The sequence below is a fragment of the Oncorhynchus gorbuscha genome, linkage group LG05, assembly GCF_021184085.1.
Source record: "Oncorhynchus gorbuscha isolate QuinsamMale2020 ecotype Even-year linkage group LG05, OgorEven_v1.0, whole genome shotgun sequence".
NCBI classification, from domain to species: domain Eukaryota; kingdom Metazoa; phylum Chordata; class Actinopteri; order Salmoniformes; family Salmonidae; genus Oncorhynchus; species Oncorhynchus gorbuscha.
In genome coordinates, this window is record NC_060177.1 from 56,880,223 (window position 1) to 56,903,374 (window position 23,152).

At 41.9% G+C, this 23,152-nt stretch overlaps 1 protein-coding gene and 1 long non-coding RNA gene across 4 annotated transcripts; one reads left to right on the forward strand and one right to left on the reverse strand.

Moving 5' to 3' along the window:
- Positions 1-1,102: 1,102 nt before the first annotated feature.
- Positions 1,103-15,931, reverse strand: LOC124036123 (solute carrier family 2, facilitated glucose transporter member 8-like). Of its 2 annotated transcripts, none has more exons than XM_046350277.1 (10): positions 15,505-15,931; positions 7,095-7,257; positions 6,690-6,896; positions 6,395-6,494; positions 4,503-4,714; positions 3,936-4,085; positions 3,627-3,735; positions 3,213-3,380; positions 2,815-2,960; positions 1,103-2,238 (listed from the first exon to the last, which is right to left on the reverse strand). In XM_046350277.1, exons 1-10 carry the CDS (start codon positions 15,600-15,602, stop codon positions 2,071-2,073), a joined length of 1,521 nt encoding a protein of 506 aa, XP_046206233.1. In that variant the 5' UTR covers positions 15,603-15,931; the 3' UTR covers positions 1,103-2,070. The 2 variants fall into 2 exon arrangements, with proteins under 2 accessions (XP_046206233.1, XP_046206235.1); XM_046350279.1 differs by lacking the exon at positions 15,505-15,931 and adding an exon at positions 11,446-11,927.
- On the forward strand, positions 15,922-21,512 carry LOC124036124. 2 transcript variants are annotated; one of them, XR_006838860.1, is made up of 5 exons: positions 15,922-16,906; positions 17,031-17,096; positions 17,321-17,490; positions 19,911-20,195; positions 20,604-21,512. It is a non-coding gene; the product is annotated as an uncharacterized LOC124036124 (long non-coding RNA). The 2 variants fall into 2 exon arrangements; XR_006838859.1 differs by having other exon boundaries at positions 20,795-21,512.
- The last annotated feature ends 1,640 nt before the right edge of the window (positions 21,513-23,152 follow it).

Sequence of the window (23,152 nt, forward strand, 5' to 3'; positions counted from 1 at the left end):
ACAGAGTGGCATGGGAGGTTTATTTCTTAGACTGGGGTAAGATGTCAATTATTTTCAAAGACGGCCTAGGAACAGTGTGTTAACTGCCTGTTCGGGGGCAGAATGACAGATTTGTACCTTGTCAGCTCGGGGATTTGAACTTGCAACCTTCTGGTTACTAGTCCAACGCTCTAACCACTAGGCTACCCTGCCACCCCAGGGGAACTGGAACACAATGTCGTGAAAATCAAACCAGAGCATCTCAAAAAATGCTCAATGGGTGACCTGTCTGGTGAGTATGCAGGCCATGGAAGAACTGGGACATTTTCAGCTTCCAGGAATTGTGTACAGATCTTTGCAACATGGGGGGGTTATGCATTATCATGCTGAAACATGAGGTGATGGCGATGGATGAATAGCACGACAATGGGCCTCAGGATCTCACGTTATCTCCATGCATTCAAATTGACATCGATGAAATGCAATTGTTTTCGTTGGCTATAGCTTATGCCTGCCCATATCATAACCCCATTGCTACCATTGGGTACTGTGTTCACAACATTGATATTAGCAAACCTCTCGCCCAGACGACATCGTACATGTGGCATCGTGTTGTGACAACTACACATTTGAGTGGCCTTTTGTCTCCAGCACAAGGTGCATCTGTGTAATGATCATGCTGTTTAAAAAGCTTATTGATATGCCACACCTGTCAGGTGGATGGATTATGTTGGCAAATGAGTAATGCTCACTAACAGGCATGTAAACAAATTTGTGCACATCAAGTATTAAGCTTTTTGTGCGTATGTAAAATGTCTGGGATCTTTTATTTCAGCTCATGAAACCAACAGTTTACATGTTGCGTTTATATTTTTATCAGTGTATATTGGGTATCATGTGTATATTTATGTAGTATATACAGGGCACATTTGTAAGAGACCTAGGTCTTAATGTGTCTGCCCTGTTAAAATAAAGGTTAAATAAACCATTTTTAGTTGACTGATTTCCTTATATGAACTGTAACTCAGTAAAATCTTGTAGTTAAGAACAACACCATAACCCCAAGAACCATTCAAGGGAAGAAACCCAAATAGAATACATAAGGGAAAAATGAAGGTGCTTCTATGATCGACAAATCTCTTTTAATAACACGATATTATGACCATTCACTAGTGTAGCACTTTGAGTTCCAATGTTTTGGAACTGTCAATTAAATTACAGTGTGCATTGATACTTTAAAATTGTATTCACACAACCATTCTTAACAAAATCACATGAATTACACATTTTTTTTTGGAAAGGTGGAAAAAGAGTATTAACATAGTTATTTGAAAAGATATGAAAAATTATAATTCCAAGAGGACATTAGTGCACACTTACAAATGTACAGAAACGACATTTAAAAACATACCACAGTTCCTGCTTCTCCTGGTTCTTTATGTTCAAAGGTTCACCTGTATAGAAAGTGTCAGTGTTGTGTAGATGTGCTCAGTGCATTAGTTTTTAACAGCTTTACCTGTATTACAAGTGCATCAGTAACCCATAGTATACCCACATGGTATAAACAGAACATTAAATCAGCCAACAAGAAAATATTATTTTTGGAACTATTCACTTATCATTATGGGCCAAAACATTTGTGTTCTCACATTTGAATAAGGCAGTAACCGTGTGTGTACTGGAAAAAATAATACATACAAAAAGTGTGTTTCATTATGTTTGTGTAATCGTTCTTATTATTATCAATAAGTAAAATGTACAAATATCTCGGATTCATAAATATTTTCTTGAATGTGTGAATGTAATTACTCCAGTGAAAAGAAATAGTAAAAGTACCATTAAAAGCTCGCTTAAGAGGTCCAGCATGCATTCATTCAGGATGCCCAACAGGCCAAAAGCCCAGACTCCAGGACCCGCTACTAAGTCAGAGTAGAGCATAATACTCAGCCACAACCATTATACTTTTTCAAGTAAGAGAAAGCGATAGATTATCCCATCTTAAAAGGACCATCCAGAGAACTATCAATCACAAGGTATCACGAGACCCTCCAAACTGTACTGTCCTTACTGAGGTTATATTTGGCATTGATGTTAAGTTGGTCTATTGTAGCTTAATTGTTCTGGAGTCCCTTTGAAACGTGCCTGGATCTGCTCCAGAGTCTTGCCTTTGGTCTCCGGGACAAAGATGATGGTGAAGACTATGTTGAGCGCACAACACCCAGAGAACAGCCAGAAGGTTCCAGCACTGGTTAGGAGATCCTGAAATACATTTTCATGGATTGTTATTACAATACCCAAATACATCCTTACAGTTACCAGCATTACCTTATAGACCTCGGAGCTGATCCTCTAAAAATGTACTGACACTACATATTAACTGCAGAGTAAACCTCTTTGTTCAGTGCATTAAGTGTCTATCTGTATACACAGCAATGTTTGTATATCTGCTTTATTTTTTATTTTACCTTTATTTTACTAGGCAAGTCAATTAAGAACAAATTCTTATTTTCAATGATGGCCTAGGAACAGTGGGTTAACTGCCTGTTCAGGGGCAGAATGACAGATTTGTACCTTGTCAGCTTGGGGATTCGAACTTGCAACCTTTCGATTACTAGTCCAACGCTCTAACCACTAGGCTACCCTGCCACCCTGTAATAAAACTGTTGTTAAATTTCACATATAGACATTTGTGTCTCTGCTTGGCTAAGAGAATGCGAACCAGTAAAACCACAACTGCTAAATGGCTCCCTCACAAGCCCTCTTTATCGGCCCGCTCAACATCTCTTTAGCCTCCACATCTGCCATATAGGATGCCCAAAATCAACAGCAGCTCACCATCAAGTTCTGGAAGTTCTTGGTGATGACGAAGGCAGAGCCCCAGTTGGTGAGGACACAAACAGAGCTGGCAAACCCCTTTACTCGCGTGGGAAAGATCTCTGACATCACCAGCCAGGGGATGGGACCCCAACCAAGAGAGAACCCTGAATTGACCACAAGGTATGACGATTAGAATAAGTTTCACACTAAGCTAAATGTCAGATCTGAACTTAAAATATAAATGGCTATATGGCTGATAGTAAGTTCAAAACACATGGAAGAATTGACAGGTGACTAAACCAACTATACTCTAAAAGAAACATTACTAGGCAATGCAGACAATTCATTTCATTGTTTTTATCTAGCCAGGATAGTTTTCTGGGCCCCAAAAGTCACAATTTAAGAGTGGGGTTCACCTGTGATGAAGAAGCCCATGCTGGACAGTGCGAGCCATGACAGATCAGCCGCAGGGTTCTGGGCAAGGGGACTCTCTACTAGAGAGAGTCCTGAGGAGTTACCATGGGTTTCACTGGACAACTTGAAGTAGACACCAAAGGCAGCAGTGCTTAGACACATAAACACTCCTTAATAGAGAAAGAGAGGGAGGAAGAGAGAGAGAGGGACATTTCTTTTCACAATTGAACATGGATTTTCAGGTAGTTGGGGCCCAGTTTGGGTGATGGGTGTGGCAATTTGATGTCAAGCTTGACAGTGCCTTATTTCCGCCCTACAATTTTGGAGAGTGATTGCTACAAAGGACTCTATTGATGCATTATAAAATCAGTGGAGGAGAAAGATAAGTAACTGATAACACGCAGACAGACACACACCAGAGAGGATGAGGAGAAGCTTCCTTCCAGCGCGGTCCATGACCAATGCTGCTACTGCAGTGAATACTACCTGGGTTGCTGCTACTACTACCGTAGCAACATTACTGTTCTGAAAAACAAATAATCACCTGTTATTTTATTACATTTAACTGCACTGGTATGTCAATATTCATAATATCTATAGTACTTAGATAATCAATTTACAGCTTATGAATAGTAATGACATTAAAATACATCAAAAAGATTACAATAAATAAAGCATTGGTCGGTCCAGCTGCCAAAATACCGATAACACTGAACAATTCTTACCTTAAAATGGGCCTTCTCAAAGATAGTCTCAGCATAGAACATGATGGCGTTGATACCGGTGAGCTGCTGGAAGAGCATCAACATGATGCCCACTCCAAGGGGCTTGTATACTCCAGGATCCTTAAGATCAGCCATCCCAAAACTACCTCCCTGGTTTAACACAAAGCACACAGTCATCACACACTCTAATGCCAATTAACATGGGTCAGATGTGTTAGCATGCTTCTTTGTTCCAGATTCTCCTCAGACTAAATCCACAACGTAGAGGACAACCGTTTCTCAGCTCTGTCAAGTTTCTCTCTGCTCTGGTTCCCTACAGTAGGTGGGCTGACCTAAATATACTTACTCAGACACATAACCATGCAAGTAAAGAGAGGTACCGCTATAAATATTGTAAGACTGTTCCTACTGATTTGGTTAAGTGCAACACAGCGGTGTGACTCTCTCTCCCTACCTGAGTATTATTCTACAATCAATACCTTTGTCGCACACATTGTGAAATGGCATAATGCCTTTCTTAAAGCAAGTCTTATACTTCAAGATTACAAGGGAATACGCAAAGCTCACCTGGTCGTCAGAAGCATCCTCGATGCGGGCACACTCCCACTCTGCAGGGGCGTCTGGCCCCCTCAGAAAGCGCAGTGCCTCCTCAGCTTCCTTCCGTTTACCCTGAGAGAGCAGGAACCTGGGCGTCTCAGGCATGAAACACATGAACACCATCATCAGGGTGGGAGGGATGGAGCAGCAGATCGCTAGCCAGCGCCAGTCCAGTGACAGCCCTGGGAAGCATCTACATTTAAGTCATTTAGCAGACGCCATTATCCAGAGCGACTTACAGTTAGTGCATTCATCTTAAGATAGCTACATGTAGGTGGGACAAACACATCTCAGTCACAGGAAGTACATTTTCCCCAATAAAGTAGCTATCAGCAAAGTCAGCGCTAGTAAAGGGGGGGTAAAGTAAAGTCAAGTGCGAGTGTTAGTTCATGAAAGGTGGGGTGAGTAGGGGGTGCGAGGGGGAGGGTGATGGTTGTGATTATTTAAGATACTCTTTGAAGAGGTAGGGTTTCAGATGTTTTCGGGAAGATGGGCAGGGACTCTGCTGTCCTAGCTTCAGGGGGGAAGCTGGTTCCAACATTGTGGTACCAGGACAGAGAAGACCTTGGACTGGGCTGAGTGGGAGCTGCCCACACATAGGGGTGGGAGGGCCATGAGACCAGAGGTGGAAAAACGAAGTGCTCGGGTTGGGGTGTAGGGATTGAAGATAGCTTGAAGGTAGGGAGGGTGCAGTTCCTCTTGCTGCTCCGTAATCAAGTACCATGGTCTTGTAGTGGATGTGAGCTTCGACTGGAAGCCAGTGGAGCATGCGGAGGAGCGGGGTGACATGGGAAGGTTGAACGCCAGGCAGGCTGCAGCGTTCTGGATAAATAGCAGGGGTTTGATGGCACCCAGCCAACAGAGAATTGCAGTAGTCCGGATGTGAGATGACAAGTGCCTGGACTAGGACCTGTGCCACTTCCTGTGTGAGGTAGGGTCCTACTCTACGGATGTTGTAGAGCATGAACCTGCTGGAGCGAGTCACTGGAAGCAGAGAGACAGTAGAGTATGGAATGTGAGAAGGCAGTAGTGTGATGACCCTAGTAGAGTCATTCCGTGTGAAAAGAAACTATTAAGTTCGGGATTCCACAGCTGTGTTGTCGATATTACGTAATTTGATGTTTTTTTATTTATTGTTATTTTTTTACAAGGTAACTCCAGAACATGAACAATGAAAATGTAGAATGTTGATCATTAGTATTCATCACTAGCCTAGCACAAATTAGATCAGGATAGCTTGTACAAGGCAAATCCATCACCCCGGTTCATTAAATTGAAATTCATATTTAGAAGAGCATATACAGGAAATTAAACGTTTCTTCCTTTCAACATTCCTCAGCCAGAGACCATTTGCCTCTAAATATTAGAGACTATGGAGACAAAACAGCCAACCGCTCCTGCAATGGTACTGTCTATTGAGGAAGCAAATGGAGAAACACGCATGGTATGTCGGTAACTAGATTAGGTATAGCGGTGGCTTGTGAGGCCGGCATAAATGAGAGCATTCTCAGTCAGTAGGCTGGAATCTTGATCATGCCTGGCGATGATGATCACATGACAATACCGATTGCAGCTGAATAGCCTTTGATGGTGGTTTGTACCTTGAACAAAACACCACATCATTAAAATATTGCTCTCTACAACTACCTCTACCCGTATGACTACTGCTGTAACTTCTGTCATAAAATTGTACAACACTGACAAACTCTTAATGACATGGTCAGATGCTTGTCAAATCCTGTCTCCAATCCTGTCTGCTGACCAGATACAGTATAGAAATGTTATTTACAATTTCTCATGAGATTCAAACCAATAAATCATAACATTCAAATGCTGCTAAAAAATGGACATCTGTGGCGTACCTGCTATATATACTCCCATGATTCCTGTGACCACCATGAGTTGAACACAGGAGCCCATTGCCCCACGGACACGCTCATGGGCCATCTCTGAGATGTACAGCTAGAGCAGAGGAAGAGAAAAATTATGTTCACACAGGAAGAGTACGAAGCAGGACATATTGCTAGAAGCGATAAAACAGACGTACAACGTAAAATAGGAAATCAACTAATTAGAATGCATGCATTAATTTATACAGTCATGCATCTTGGTTAATTTAAGCAGATAGCATCAGAGTAGACATTCCATAGTACTTACTGGGACCACTAGAGATGTAACCCCACTTGCCAGTCCTGTAAGGACCCTTCCAAGATACAGCATCCAGACATTCTGAGCAGCAATGATGATAGTAAAACCAAAGATATAAGGTATGGAGCAGAACATAAGACTCAGCTTCCTCCCGATCTTGTCCACCATCCAACCGCCGAGTAGACCCCCTATAGCAGCTCCTATCGTCACGATAGACTGAAAAAGAGAACAGTGTCAATTAAATGGATAATGTCCACTTTAAATCCACTCAGGAATGATTAGAGCCCCGACCTGACCAGGTAAAAAAACTCTGAGTCCGTGTTAGAGCATGACAATGACCCAAAGCTCATCCTGGTTGGGTTATATGGGGGGGGGGGGGAATCAGGGCCCCATGACAAGAATGCTATATCTCACCCCAAACCAGGAAGCCTCTTCTTTGTCTAGTTGTAATCTCAGGTCAGTGATTGTGCTTAGTTCCGGGATGGCAGGGGAGCTGTACCCTAACACGAACCCAAAACTCAGGGGGCCAAGGACTGCTGCAAAAGTGGCAAGGTACAACTTTCCATTCTTCACCTTGCTGTTGAAAATATAGAACAGATGGGGTTAAAAAATTAGCTTTGTTGTAACAACACTATTTACATGCAAGACTTCACCAACCCAACAAAACTAGACCATGTTTTTAGTAAAAACAACACTTTGCTACTGCTGTCAAGTAAGCAGACACTCGCAAAATGCAGTCAAGCCATCCCCCTGAATTTGGGTGCTCGAATACACAAGACTTGACCGGCGTCGCTTGTTTTCTGGTAGGGAAACTGAGTCGGATGCACAGATGGAGACGATCGCTACAAATCATTCCAAGCAAACAGTTTGAAGCGCACATTCAATATTCCACAAAAATCATACCAAATGTATATTTCAGTTTTGCGCCTTATCGAAAATGACTTTATCACGGGTGAGGCTGCAGTAGCCTACCGGGGGTGCTGTTTAGCAAATATTAAATTGTGGAAGCAAGAAGTGTTTACAGCCATGACATCCAAACACAAAGCTATGATCTAAGTGAGCTTGATGGGTTTTCCATTAGAGAGAGATTATACATTTCTATAAAGTGTTAAATAACTACATTTTACTTGGTCTATTCCCAAATTCTTTATCTTAAGCATTATTTTATGTACTTCTGTTAATGTGTACTTTGATCACTCCTAGGAAATCCACATTGAAAATGTCTGGTAAATGTTTAATTATTTTTAATGCGTGTCACTAGTAGATCATTAATCCAGTATGATGGATGACAATTGCATACCAAAGTGACAATATTATGCCACATCTTAAAAGGAGTTGACACACACCAATTTTATGCAGCCTCTTGAATGATGTTCATTTCAATATTTACCCTTGGAACTGTTCCTAACATTAACCTCTCTCTCGTCTGTCTCCCTTACAGGGTTCCCAGGGGAACTATGAGGCGCGGACACAGGAGGGAGGGATGAGGCAGATGACAGGAGAAAAGCGAGGGAGGGGATGGAGCAAAACAGAAAAGGTGTTGCACAGGGGAGGGGGAGACACCACGAACCAGCCCTCACTCCTGATCTAAGCGCACACACACACACACAAGTTTGAGCCAGCTATACCCTTCCTGTGACGTTATACGCTTGCTTTCTAAATACAGAATCATGTAAGAAAGATATCATTTGTGCTTGAAAATGATATATTTATGACTGACTTAATTACAATATTTATTAAGAATTGTCATTAATTTCATATGTTATCGCTTGAAAAACATGAAATCCTGTGGTGCTGTAGAGCAGGAATGTTGGAGGTGAAAACAATGTATTTTTACACCAGAAATTAATATAGGCGATTTCAAAAGGCTTCTGATGTTCTTATGCTCGTGATTTGTGTAACTCTGTGTAATAAACAGCTCCCCATCCTCTGGATGTGTACCAAACTCACTAACAGTGGCAGTAATAAAGCCTCTCCTGAATAAGACAAACCTTGACCACCCAAAAATAAAACAACAAATAAAAATGGCCTATATCAAATCTCCCATTCCTCTCAAATCTTCGGGAAATGAAGTTTACAGAACGCTCCAGTCTGGTTTTAGACCTATTCATAGTACTGAAACCTCACCCGTAAAAGGTGGTAAATTATATTTTAATGGCGTAAGACCAAGGCCCTGCTTCTGTCCTCCTGCTCCTAGACCGTAGTGTCGCTTTCGACACCATCGATCACCACATTGTTTTGGAGAGATTGGAAACCTTAATTGGTCTACACTGACAAGTTTTTGCCTGGTTTAGATCTTATCTGTTGGAAAGACATCAGCTAACCTCTGTGGATGGTTTGTCCTCTGACAAATCAATGGTTTCAGTGTTCTGTTCTAGGACCACCATTGTTTTCACACATATGTAACACACACTCAGCAAAAAAATATATTTCCCTTTTTCGGGACCCCGTCTTTCAAAGACAATTGGTAAAAATCCAAATAACTTCACAGATCTTCATTGTAAAGGGTTTAAACACTGTTTCCCATGCTTGTTCAATGAACCAAAAATCGGACACGGTGGTTGGATTTACAAGAAGTGTATCTTTAAAATGGTGTAAAATACTTGTATGTTTGAGGAATTTTAATGATGGGATTTCTGTCGTTTTGAATTTGCGCCCTGCAATTTCACTGGCTGTTGGCGAGGTCGGACGCTATCGTCCCACATATCCCAGAGAAGTTAATGTCATTTGTGAGTTCTACTTCTGAAAATAAATAAGAAACATTAAAGCCTTTGGTTTGTTCAGGCATTATTTGATTAATATCATGATAATTATCAAATTCTATATAAATAAATCATTTGTTTGCCATGTCGCCCAACCCTACTCCTGAGGTGTTGACCTGTTGCACCTTCTATAACCACCGTGATTATTATTTGACCATGCTGGTCATCTATGAACATCTTGAAGAACGACCGGGCCATGTACTCTTATAATCTCCACCTGGCAATGCCAGAAGAGGACTGGCCACCCTTCAGAGCCTGGTTCCTCTTAAGGTTTTTAATCCTAGGTTCCTGTCTTTCTATGGAGTTGTTCCTAAACACTGTGCTTCTATATCTGCATTGCTTGTTATTTGGGGTTTTAGGCTGGGTTTCTGTATAGGCACTTTGTGACAACTGCTGATGTAAAAAGGACTTGATAAATACATTTGATTGATTGAGTCTCTGGACTTTATCCCCATTTAAAACCTGTAGTTTGATTTGAAGACAGGAGTCCATAAGTGCAGATGAAGGATATCAAAGATCTGGAAAGATCATGTATGGAGGAATAGTTGGAAAAAAAATAAAGTTCCCAAACAGTCACCGTTTCCCATGTAAAATAGCACTTTGAGTGATTAAAATATCACTCATAATGTTGGTTTGGATAGAAATACTTGAAAGGTGCTTTCAATGGCTAACTACTTAGAAGTTTCAACATTTTTTGGGGCATGGAAACATTGCTCAATTGGTATCAAGGGACCTAACCCCCAGCCTATACCATCGACAAAAGGCCGGATGGGGCCATAGCTAGCTAACTATAGCTACTGAAACAGATTGTTGTTTTTGCTATGTTTTTGGGGAAGAACATTGTTTGCAACTTTACCAGCTTCAAAGCATACGTATCGATGAATTGTTGTGACATATGAAATACAAGTGATATAGTGTAATCAATGTGTAATGACTACGTAAAAAATCATGAATGCATTAAATGCAGTCATATTCAGGTCCTGATTGGTCAAATAGTATTATATGACACGTCAAATAGTATATTTTTTGACACACAAAGACCAAACGGCGTTCCTTAGAAATCATGGTTGTGAATGAAACGACTGAACAAATGAACAATGAAACAGCACAGCAAGTTAGTGAAAGAAATAGGTTTTGATTATGTTTTATTGGTAATGGGGACATACGTAAATGCCAACAAAGTAACTTCTTGGTCAGTGTGGTGTGTGTGTAACCTTTATTTAACTAGGCAAGTCAGTCAAGAACAAATTCTTATTTACAATGACGGCCTACCCCAGCTAAACCCGGACAACGCTGGGCCAATTGTGCACCGCCCTATGGGACTCCCAATCATGGCCGGATGTGATAGAGCTGGATTCGAACCAGGGACAGTAGTGACTCTTGCACTGAGATGCAGTGCCTTAGACCGCTGCGCCCATGTGTGTGTGTGTGTGTGTGTTACCTATTTATCTGTACTAGAATGCTTACAAGGCTGCTAAAATTTTAAATATCGTTTTTTTTTGGCAAGGAAAATATTGGATGTCGGTATCGGCCAAAAATGTCATGTCGGTGCATCACTAGTGAAAACCCCAGGAGGCCGGTCATTTCTGAGATACTGGAACCAATGTGCCTGGCAGGGACGAGCATACCACGCTCAAAATTGCTTATGTCACTCATTTTGCCCATTCTAATGGTCAATTGAACAGTAAGTAAGTGAATGCCTCGATGCCTTCTGGTTGCTTTATATAGAAAGCCACAGCCAAGTGATTCACGGTCAGAAAGAGCAAATAATTTTCGTGAAGGTGGTGTACCTAATAAACTGTAGGGTAGTGGACATCATTGGTGTTGGCTCACTTGAACGCAGCATGGAAATGGCGCCAGAGGGGATGATTGCCGTTTTATGTGCTATTTTGTCAATGTTTCTGAATTGTTTGTATTTTTTAAAACTTATTTTGTACATAATGTTGCTGCTACTGTCTCTTGACCAAAAATAACTTCTGGACATCAGAACAGCGATTACTCACCTCAAACTGGACAAAGATATTTTTCTTTAACGAGTCTGACGCAAAGAATATACTGCTTTCACGGGAACGGGCCCAAATCCCCGTCATTTTCCTGAAGAAAAGAAGGTGAAAAAGGGGGTGGAGATCGGGCTGCCTTCTGAGAATTCGTAGGTGAGTGAGTAAACCTCCACTACCGTCCGTTCTATTGGCCAACTTGCAATCATTGGAAAACAAAACTGATAATATACGATCAAGACTATTCTACCAATGGGACATTAAAAATGGTTATATCTTATGTTTCACTGAGTCGTGGCTGAACCATGATACATTATATAGAGCTGGCGGGATTAGCCATGCATCGGCAGGACAGAGAAGCTAAGGGCGGGGGTGTGTCTATTTGTCTATAACAGCTGGTGCACAATGTCTAATATTAAAGACGTCTCGAGGTATTGCTCGCCTGAGGTAGAGTACCTTATGATAAGCTGTAGACCACACTATCTACCAAAAGTGTTCTCATCTATATTATTAGTAGCCGTCTATTTACCACCACAAACCAATGCTGGAACTAAGACTGCACTCAACCAGCTGTATAAGGCCATAAGCAAAAAAGAAAATGCTCATCCACCAGCGGCGCTCCTAGTGGCCAGGGACTTTAATGCAGGCCAACTTAAATCCGTTCGACCAAATTTATACCAGCATGTCACATGTGCAACCAGAGGGGGGAAAAACAACAACTCTAGACCACCTTTACTCCACACACAAAGACTCATACAAAGCTCTCCCTCTCCCTCCATTTGTCAAAACTGACCATAATTTTATCCTTCTGATTCCTGGTTACAAGCCTGAACTAAAGCAGGAAGTACCAGTGACTTGCTCAATACAGAAGTGGTCAGATGACTCAGATGCTACGGGACTGTTTTGCTAGCACAGACTGGAATGTGTTCTGGGATTCATCCAATGGCATTGAGGAGTATACCACCTCAGTCATCGGCTTCCTCAATAAGTGCATTGACGACATTGTCCCCACAGTGATCGTAAGTACATATCCCAACCAGAAGCCATAGATTACAGGCAACCGGAGCAGGATACTAATCTGGACGCTTTTAAGAAATCCCGCTACCCCCTCAGACGAACCATCACACCAGCAAAGCATCAATACAGGATTAAGATTGCATCCCATTGCACCGGCTCTGACGCTTGTCGGGTGTGGCAGGGTTTGAAAAATATTATGGACTACAAAGTGAAACCCAGCCGCCAGCTGCCCAGTGACCAGACGAGCTAAATGCCTTTTATGCTCGCAACACTGAAGCATTCATGAGAGCACCAGCTGTTCTGGATGACAGTATTATAACGCTCTCGGTAACCGATGTGAGCAAGAACTTTAAACAGGTCAACATTCACAAAGCCACGGGGCCAGACGGATTGCCAAGACGTGTACTCAAAGCATGCGCGGACCAACTGGCAAGTGTCTTCACTGACATTTTCAACCTCTCCCTGACTGAGTCTGTAATACCTCCATGTTTCAAGCAGACCACTATAGTCCCTGTGCACAAGGAAGCGAAGTTAACCTGCTAAATGATTACCGCCCCGTTGCACTCACAACGGTAGCCATGAAGTACTTTGAAAGGCTGGTCATGGATCACATCAAAAGTATCATCCCAGATACCCTAGACCCACTCCAATTCGCATACCGCCCCAACAGAATCACGGATGACGCAATCTCAAATCGCACTCCACACTGCCCTTTCCCACTTGGACAAAAGGAACACCTATGTGAGAATGCTGTTCATTGACTACAGCTCTGTGTTCAACACCATAGTGCCCACAAAGCTCATCACTAAGTTCACTTCTTAAGGTATAAGGGGTAGCATTTTCACTTTTTGATAAATAGCGTGCCCAATTTCAACTTCCTGCTACTCATGCCAGGAATATAAGATATGCATATTATTAGTAGATTTGGATAGAAAACACTGAAGTTCCTAAAACCGTTTGAGTCATGTCTGTGAGTATAACAGAATTTATGTAGCAGGCAAAACCCCGAGGACTAACTGTTCAGAAATGGTTTTTGAGGTCTCTGTCTGTTCAGTCAGTTCTCATTGGGAAACAATATTTCGTAGGCACTTGATTTCAGTTCCTACCGCTTCCACTGGATGTCACCGGTCTTTGGAATTTGGTTGAGGTTATTCCTTTGTGCAATGAAGAAGTACGGCCATCTAGGAACTGGGTAACACTGTTGAGAGTTGCGTAAGACTTGAAAAGTAGCGTTGGATGGTTGTCTTCCTGTATTGAACACAGATAGACCCGTCTTCAATTTGATTGATTATTAACGTTTAAAAATACTTAAAGTTGTATTACAAAAGTAGTTTGAAATGTTTTGGCAAAGTTTACAGGCAACTTTTGAGATATTTTGTAGTGACGTTGCGCAAATTGAAAGCTGTTTTTTTTCTGGATCAAACGCGCCAAATAAATTGACATTTTGGATATATATGGATGGAATTAATCAAACAAAAGGACCAATTGTGATGTTTATGGGACATATTGGAGTGCCAACAAAAGAAGCTCGTCAAAGGTAAGGCATGTTTTATATTTTATTTCTGCGTTTTGTGTAGCACCTGCAGGGTTGAAATATGCTACTCTTTGTTTACTGTTGTGCTTTCATCAGATAATAGCTTCTCATGCTTTCGCCGAAAAGCCTTTTTAAAATATGACATGTTGGCTGGATTCACAACGAGTGTAGCTTTAATTTAGTATCTTACATGTGTGATGAAATGAAAGTTTGATTTTTATATCATTTTATTTGAATTTGCCGCGCTGCATTTTCCCTGGCTGTTGGCCAAGTGGGACGCAAGCATCCCCTATCCTAGAGAGGTTAAGGACCCTGAAATTAAACACCTCACTCTGCAACTGGATCCTGGACTTCTTGATGAGCCACCCCCAGGCGGTAAGGGTAGGCAACAATGCATCTGCAACACTGATCCTCAACACTGGGGACCCTCAAGGGTGTGTACTTAGTCCCCTCCTGTACTACTCCCTGTCCACCCACAACTGTGGGGGCAAACACGACTCCAACACCATCATTAAGTTTGCTGACAACACAACAGTGGTAGGCCTGATTACCGACAATGATGAGACAGCCTATAGGGAGGAGGTCAGAGACCTGGCAGTGTGGTGCCAGGACAACAACCTCTCCCTCAATGTGAGCAAGACAAAGGAGCTGATAGTGGACTGCAGGAAAAAGCGGTCTGAACAGTCCCCCATTAACATTGACAGGGTTGTAGTGGAGCGGGTTGGGAGATTCAAGTTCCTTGGTGTCCACATCACCAACAAACTATCATGGTCCAAACACACCAAGACAGTCGTGAAGAGGGCACGACAACACCTTTTCCCTCTCAGGAGACTGAAAAGATTTGGCATGCGTCCCCAGATTTAAAAAAGTTCTACAGCTGCACCATCGAGAACATCCTGACCGATTGCATCACCGCTTGAAATGGCAACTGCTCTTAAGGCACTTACAGAGGGCAGTGCATACTGGGGCCAAGCTTCCTGCCATCCAAGACCTATATACTAGGCAGTGTCAGAAGGAAGCCCCAAAAAATGTCAAAGACTCCAGTCACCCAAGTCATAGACTGTTCTCTCTGCTACCGCACAGTGCCAGAGTGCCAAGTCTAGAACCAAAAGGCTCCTTAACAGCTTCTACCCTTATGCCAGAAGACTGCTGAACAATTAATCAAAAGGCCACCCAGACTATTTACATTGAAACCCCAACCTATTTGTTTTTACACTGCTGCTACTCGCTATTTATTATCCATTCATAGTCACTTTACCCCTACCTACATGTACAAATTACCTCGACTAACATGTAACGTACTCCCGCACATTGATCCCCTGTATTTAGCCTCGTTATTGTTATTTATTTGTGTTACTTTTTTACTTTAGTTTATTTCGTAAATATTTTCTTAAATGTAAGTAAGCATTTCCCGGTATGGTCTACTCCTGTTCTATTCGGCGCATGTGATAAATAAAGTTTGATTTGATCGCTGGGTTAAAACTTTTCTTGCCATAATCATAACACAAACTTACTCAAGATATTCGTCCTGTTCCGACCTTACGCCTGTCTCTTCTTCTCCATATTCTGCATCAAGCAATCGTCTCGACTCATTATTTTGGATTTCCATCATGTTTTGTTCTGTTGTTTGCGGTCACTTAACAACAAAGGCCAGGGATGCTGGACATGCAGAGCCAGTGAAAATCTTTGCCAAAAACACTTCGCGAAGGGGAAAACCGCCGCACGCGAGACTACAAACCCTCAATTCAACAAGAACATTCTCAGGAACTTATGGAAATCATAATAATATAATATTTTTGTAAGCAAAATATATCCGTTTCACTTTTGTCAACTGACCGACCGGACGGTTATTGTCAAATTGGGTCATATACTTTCACAGAATCAGCTGATTCGCATTCTTCCTATAAATTCATATTTCCGGTTCCGTTTAAAAAAAGTTAAGTTGCAGCCATTCCCAGGGTGTTCCGTATAAAGATAATGTCATCATATTTTGAAACAAAGTACAAGAAGTTGGTGAATGGGGTGCTGATAGACAATCGTTGATGGATATTTATAGAGCTCTGATCAGGACAACACTTGATTACGAGTGTAGAGTTTATGGAACAGCGCGGAAGACTTTGCTTCAGAGGCTGGACAGAATCCAGTATATAGCTTTAAGGATGTGTATTGGTGCATTTATGCCGTCGTTGTAAAATAAGACTTACCGATTTGCCTAGTTAAATAAAAAATATATTTTTAATGATCAACATCTGTATATGCCTTAGTAGTGGAGGCAGGTGAGATACCTTTAGAAATACGGCATAAAAACCCAATAAGCATTTTCTTAAGTTGAAAGGCTGCCATTGAACATTGAGTTTAACATGTCAATAGATTGTTTTAGCTTTGACATTAATGTATATTAGCTACTTTAATCACATTATGATTTCTGAAGATGAGTTGAGTTTACCTTAAGGGGCATTCACCTAGATTTAGCAATTTGCAGCTATGGAGAAGAGGCAATACCAATAGCTGTATCAATTTTCAGTCTGTGACTTGCTTCGCCAAAGCCATCAATAGTTGGGCTCCCGAGTGGCGCAGTGGTCAAAGGCACGACATCTCAATGCTAGAGGCGTCACTACGGACACTCTGGTTCAATTCCAGGCTGTATCACAACTGGATGTGATTGGGAGTGCTGTAGGGTGGTCCTCCACCAGCTCTATGTGAGCCAGGTGGAGGACTTCAGATGTGTGACTTCCAGCTCTATGTGAGCCAGGTGGAGGACTTCAGATGTGTGACTTCCAGTCTATAGCCATCATCTGCAGACATGCCTGCCTCCTGGAGCCTCAGGCTAAGGCCCTCCACAAACCTCTGGCCTGTGATCTTCTTAGAACAGTCTGAGAAAACATTCAGACATAATGATAATCCCTACACAGTCAAGTACGCACCCAACACTGTTGAAATACCTCTTGCTTTCGCTTGCATTTTTTTTGTAAAAATCCGAAAACTTGTAATTGTCTTGTTTAGAGAATAGAGATAATATTGAGTTTTGTCCACTCCGCAGGGGATGTTCCTGGATGCTCTGGAGTTGTTTGCCAAGGTCTTGCTGCTGGTCATATCACATGAGGAGGTCAGTGTGAAATTTAAGGTATTCACATAGCTATGTGCATGAAAATTAATATAGTTGTTACTGTTTCCACCATATACAAACACTTTCTTTGGTTTTATCCAAATGTTATCTGCCTAAGGAGGGCATGTGAAATCCTTTGACCTCAGCCATCTCTACAGACAGACACTCCTTGCACAGCCAACAGATGGTGCTATTCACCTAAGATTTAAAACAATGTTTTACAGGTGTGAACCACGGAAGTGTCTCTCTTTGCTGCTGTTTTAGCCTGGCATGTCTGACGGCCCTGGGCCGCTATTCTGACTGTCTGAGGCTGGTTAGTAACTGGCATCAGGTAGACTCTGAGACCGCAGATCTGCTCACCCTCAGAGCACGTCTCCACAAACAGCTCAACCAGGTCAGTAGTACACTCTCACACTTTGTTTCCTCGGTGTTAACACTTGGCAATATCTGACAATACCATGCTATAAAGAACGCAGGTGTGACGATTTCTAGCACCAAATGTAATTTCAACCACTAACCTATGAGCTGTAACCTTTGGGAAAAATTGCTTATGTACCAGTTCAACACTTGTGACATCATTTCCACTTTTGTCCTCTCGGACCATCTAGTGACTACCTATAAAAAGTATTTAAAAAGCCACATTTACATGCATTCTAATGGAATGACAGGACCATTCTTCATTAGTGATGGGGGGAAAAAATCTATACAGTTACATATCGCAATATTATTTTTGGAAGATATATAGATATTTGACTCCCAAAAATTGCTACCATAGGTAGCGTTAACTAGCGCTAGTCAGCTGTGCCTCTTCCAAAACGTAAGTATTTTTCATCCTTTAGCTTGTTCTCCATCTTCTTTTTAAATAGTGAGCCAACATGTTTTCAGCACTTTTATTTCTCTGACGGATCAAAACTTGTTTTCTCTTGTCTCTCTGCAGCAGACATTTAGTGAGCAATATGTTTGGAACATAAAATCGCAATAAAATGTCAGTATGGAATCGCAATACATATAGAATCGTGAAAATCGCAATACATATCTTATTGGCACTAAGTATCGTGATAATATCGTATCGTAAGGTCCCTGGCAATTACCAGGACTCTTCTCCATACAGGTAACACTGTGCTACCCTGATCTGAGGTCAGCCGTGGTCCTCAGTCCATCGTGCCTAGAGGCAGGTGCCCTGCTGGGCTAGAGGAGGCCTGTGAGAGGGCCAGGCAGCAGGCCATCAGCAGGGCCCTGGCAGGGAAGCTCACGGAGGCCCTGTCCAAGATCAACATGGCCCTGGAGCATTGCACTGAGACTGAAGAACGATCTGGCCTTAATAGCGATGCACTCTTATAATCTCCACCCGGCACAGCCAGAAGAGGACTGGTTCCTGGTTCCTCTCTTGGTTGCTTCCTAGATCTGCCTTTCTAGAGAGTTTTTCCTTGCCACTGTGCCTTTAAATCTGCATTGCTTGGGGTTTTAGGCTGGATTTCTGTATAGGCACGTTGTAACATCTGCTGACGTTAAAAGAGCTTTATAAATAAATCTGGAAAAAAAGAGCTTTATAAATACATTTGAGCAGCACTTCCTCTTCAGGTGTTCAAATCAAATCAAATTGTATTAGTCTCATGCGCCGGATACAACCTTACAGTGAAATGCTGGAATCACAAGCCCCTAACCAACAATGCAATTGAATAAATAAATAAAAATATGAATAAAAAAGAAATGAAAGTACCATGTAATTAACGAGCAGCATTAAAATAACAATAGTGAGACTATATACAGGGGGGTACTGATACAGCAGGTGGTCATAAGGTTCTTGTTAGAAGCTAGAATCTTGATCTTGTTGACAGAGTATTTATCTGTACGTGTAAAGGTTCTGATACAGCAAGCAAGAGTGTTGTGGTTTAGTTGATACATGCCTGGTTGATCCCATTTTACCAGACCATTCTCCTCTACCAATTTTTTAAAATTTATTTTACCTTTATTTAACCAGGCAAGTCAGTTAAGAACAAATTCTTATTTTCAATGACGGCCTAGGAACAGTGGGGTTAACTGCCTGTTCAGGGGCAGAATGACAGATTTGTACCTTGTCAGCTCGGGGATTCGAACTTGCAACCTTTCGGTTACTAGTCCAACGCTCTAACCACTAGGCTACCCTGAGAGATACACTGAGTGCACAAAACATTTTAAAAAACAATCATAATATTGAGTTGAACCCCCCCCCCCCCTTCTACCTTTTCCCCTCAAAACAGTCTCAATTCCTCAGGGCATAGACTACAATGTGTCGAAAGTGTTCCACAGGGACGCTGGCCCATGTTGACTCCAATGCTTCCCACAGTTGTCAAGTTGGCTGGATGTCCTTTGGGTGGTGGACCATTCTTGATACACATGGGGAAACTATTGGGTGTGAAAAGCCACCTACTTCCATACCCTATTCAAAGGCACTTACATTTTTTGTCTTGCCCATCCACCCTCTGAATAGCACACAAACACAATCCATGTCTGAATTGTCTCAAGGCTTAGCAATCCTTCTTTAACCTGTCTCCTCCCCTTCATCTGCACTGATTGAAGTGGATTTAACAAGTGACGTCAATAAGGGATCATAGCTTTCACCTGGATTCATCTGGTCAGTCTAGGTCATGGAAAGAGCAGTGTTCTTAATGTTATTTTTAGAAGCTACAAGCTTGATAATGTTGACACGTTTTCAGACTGATTCCCGTCTACCAATTTACAGTAAACAAATGAGGATACATCATCTACATTGTGTTTCTGTGATATGCTCCATACTGTCTATTATCCACTAATATGTAGTATTTTGCACCATAGGGGTATTATGTACCGCAGGCTGAAAGACTTCACTTCTGTCATTGAGGACCTGGTCCTGGCTGTGGAGCTGAGTGAGACTTGAGTCCAGGGGGCGGAGCCGAGCGGACACACCCAGGAAAAACTGAGGGCCGTGCAGTAGGCGGCCCAGGCCCAGCTGGTGCTCACCTATAACGACTTTGCCGTGCCGTGCTTCTTCCCATAGCTTCTACGTCGAGGAAACCATGCTGCTCAGCAAGGCCGTCCAGGAGCAGAAGGAGGAAAGCGGCCTCCACATTAACAGAGGAGGTGAGGGGAGGGGAAAGGAGAGGACGGGAGAGGAAAGCAGAGGAGAGATGAGGGAAGGGAGGTAATGTTTAAGGGGGTGGGAGGAAGTGGAGGTGAAGGGGGTGAGTTTGGCTGAAGTAAAATGAGAGAGGTTGTGGGCTCCCTCTTGAAAAAGGTGCAATTGATGTCTGGCTCTGTGAAATAGAAATAGTGTGTGAATATGGACAGTGGGCAGGAGTCTCTGAGATCAAGAGTGGATGTGTTTAAAGTGACTGGAGATTTGATTTCATATCACCTCACAGACCTTGAATACATCAATGCATAAAGTTAGTACCTATATCCATTATATCCAATTTCAGGAAGGAGTGCATCTGAGTCGACAGTAGATATCACCTCTGATATTTACAGAGGTGGTTGTGGTTTGTGCAGACTGTTTCTTCCAGCAGGACGAGTGGGAGTTTGCCCTGGCTGACTACCAGCAGGCGGAGGAGATGTCTCCTGATGACCAGGCCATCTGGATCCGCCTCGCTGTCATCCTCAACACCCTGGGCACACACTGCTACCAGGACTGGTGAGTCTCAGTCTGTCATCCGTAACACTGTGTATTGTCTTCACCGCAGGAAGTACCATGAGGCAGCTCTGACAAGTTATCTGAGGCCATCAAGTACAACCCTGGAGATAGACAGTACTATGAGAACTGGGCCAAAGCCCCACCATAAAGTGCCCAACGTGGAGGGGGCCTAGCCAGATGCCATCACTACCCTTCTCCTGGACCCCACAAATGATCAGGCAAGACCCTCAATGCCTGTACTGTGTGTCTCATCAACTCTATCCATAATACTGAGCTGTTATAGCTAGGGTCTAATGTGGACTAAAGACCCTAGTTATGCAAGTACTAAGCTCTCACCACTTGTTTCCAATGCACATTGGGGGGGGGGCATGTTTTTTATAAGTATATGAACAGATTATTCTTTATTTTAACGCACATTTCATTTTATGTAATACATGTTTCATAAAGTGGTGTGAAACTCCCACTTGGTGCAGAACTGACTACTGTAGTAAATCTGTACCTCTGTCTGCATGTGTGTGTTTCCAGTTTTAATGTCACATGGACAGGTACAGTGAAATGTCTTTCTTGTAACCAACAAAGCAGTAATCAATAACAATGTAATACAACAAATAACATGGTAGAACAAAAACAAGTGAGATATAAACATAAAAAATAAGAACACAATAAAGTAAGCATACTATATACAGGGTCAGTGCCAATACCATTATTAACAATGTGCAGGGATACTGGATCGATAGAGGTAGATATATACAGTACCAGTCAAAAATTTGGACACACCTACTCATAAAATAAAGGGGTTTTCTCTATTTTTACTGTTTTCTACATTGTAGAATAAAGGTGAAGACATCAAAACTATGAAATAACACATATGGAATCATGTAGTAACCAAAAAAGTGTTAAAACAAATCTAAATATATTTTATGTTTGACATTCTTCAAAGTAGCCACCTTTTGCCTTGATGACAGCTTTGCACAATCTTGGCATTCTCTCAACCAGCTTCATGAGGTAGTCACCTGGAATGCATTTCAATTAACAGGTGTGCCTTGTTAAAAGTTCATTTGTGGAATTTATTTCCTTCTTCATGTGTTTGAGTTGTGTTGTGACAAGTTAGGGGTGGTATACAGAAGGTAGCCCTATTTGGTAAATGAACAAGTCCATATTATGGCAAGAACAGCACAAATAAGCAAAGAGAAACGACAGGCCATCAAAACCTGTTTTTTTTGCTGCAGAGGATAAGTTCATTCGAGTTAACTGCACCTCAGATTTCAGCCCAAATAAATGCTTCAGAGTTCAAGTAACAGACACATCTCAACATCAACTGTTCAGAAGAGGCTGTGTGAATCAGGCCTTCATGGTCGAATTACTGCAAAAAAAACTCTAATAACGGACACCAATAAGAAGAAGAGACTTGCTTGAGCCAAGAAACACGAGCAATGGACATTAGACCGGTGGACATCTGTCCTTTTGGTCTGATGAGTCAAAATGTGAGATTTTTGGTTCCAACCACCGTGACTTTGTGAGACGCAGAGTAGGTGAACAGATGATCTCTGCATGTGTGGTTTGCTGGCGACACTGTCTGTGATTTATTTAGAATTCAAGACACACTTAACCAACATGGCTACCAAGGCATTCCATCTCATCTGGTTTGCACGTAGTCTCACTATCATTTGTTTTTCAACAGGAAAATGACCCAAAACCCACCTCCAGGGTGTGTAAGGGCTACTTGACCAAGGAGAGTGATTGAGTGCTGCATCAGCATATGTGGGATCTCCTTCAAGACTGTTGGTAAAGCATTCCTCACGAAGCTGGTTGAGAGAATGCCAAGAGTGTGCAAAGCTGTCATCAAGGCAAAGGGTGGCTACTTTGAAGAATCTAAAATGTAAACAAAATAAATTCTGATTTGTTTACTTATTTGTTAAACTTATTTCATAGTGTTGATGTCTTCACTATTATTCTACAATGTAGAAAGTATAAAAAATAAAGAAAAACTCTTGAATGAGTAGGTGTTTCCAAACTTTGGACTGGTACTCTATGTACGGTGCATTCCAAAAGGATTCAGACATTTACACATTTTGTTACATTACAGCCTTATGCCTTATTGATTACATTTTTAAAAATCCTAATCAATCTACACGTAATATCCCATAATGACAAAACAAAATCAGGTTATTAGAAATGTTTGCAAATTTATTAAAAAATAAAAACAGAAATACCTTATTTACATAAGTATTCAGACCCTTTGCTATGAGACTTGACATTTGGCTCAGGTGTATCCTGTTTCCATTGATCATCTTTGAGATGTTTCTTCAACTTGATTGGAGTCCACCTGTGGTAAGTTCAATTGATTTGACATGATTCTATATAAGGTCCCACAGTTGACAGTGCATGTCAGAGCAAAATCAGAGCA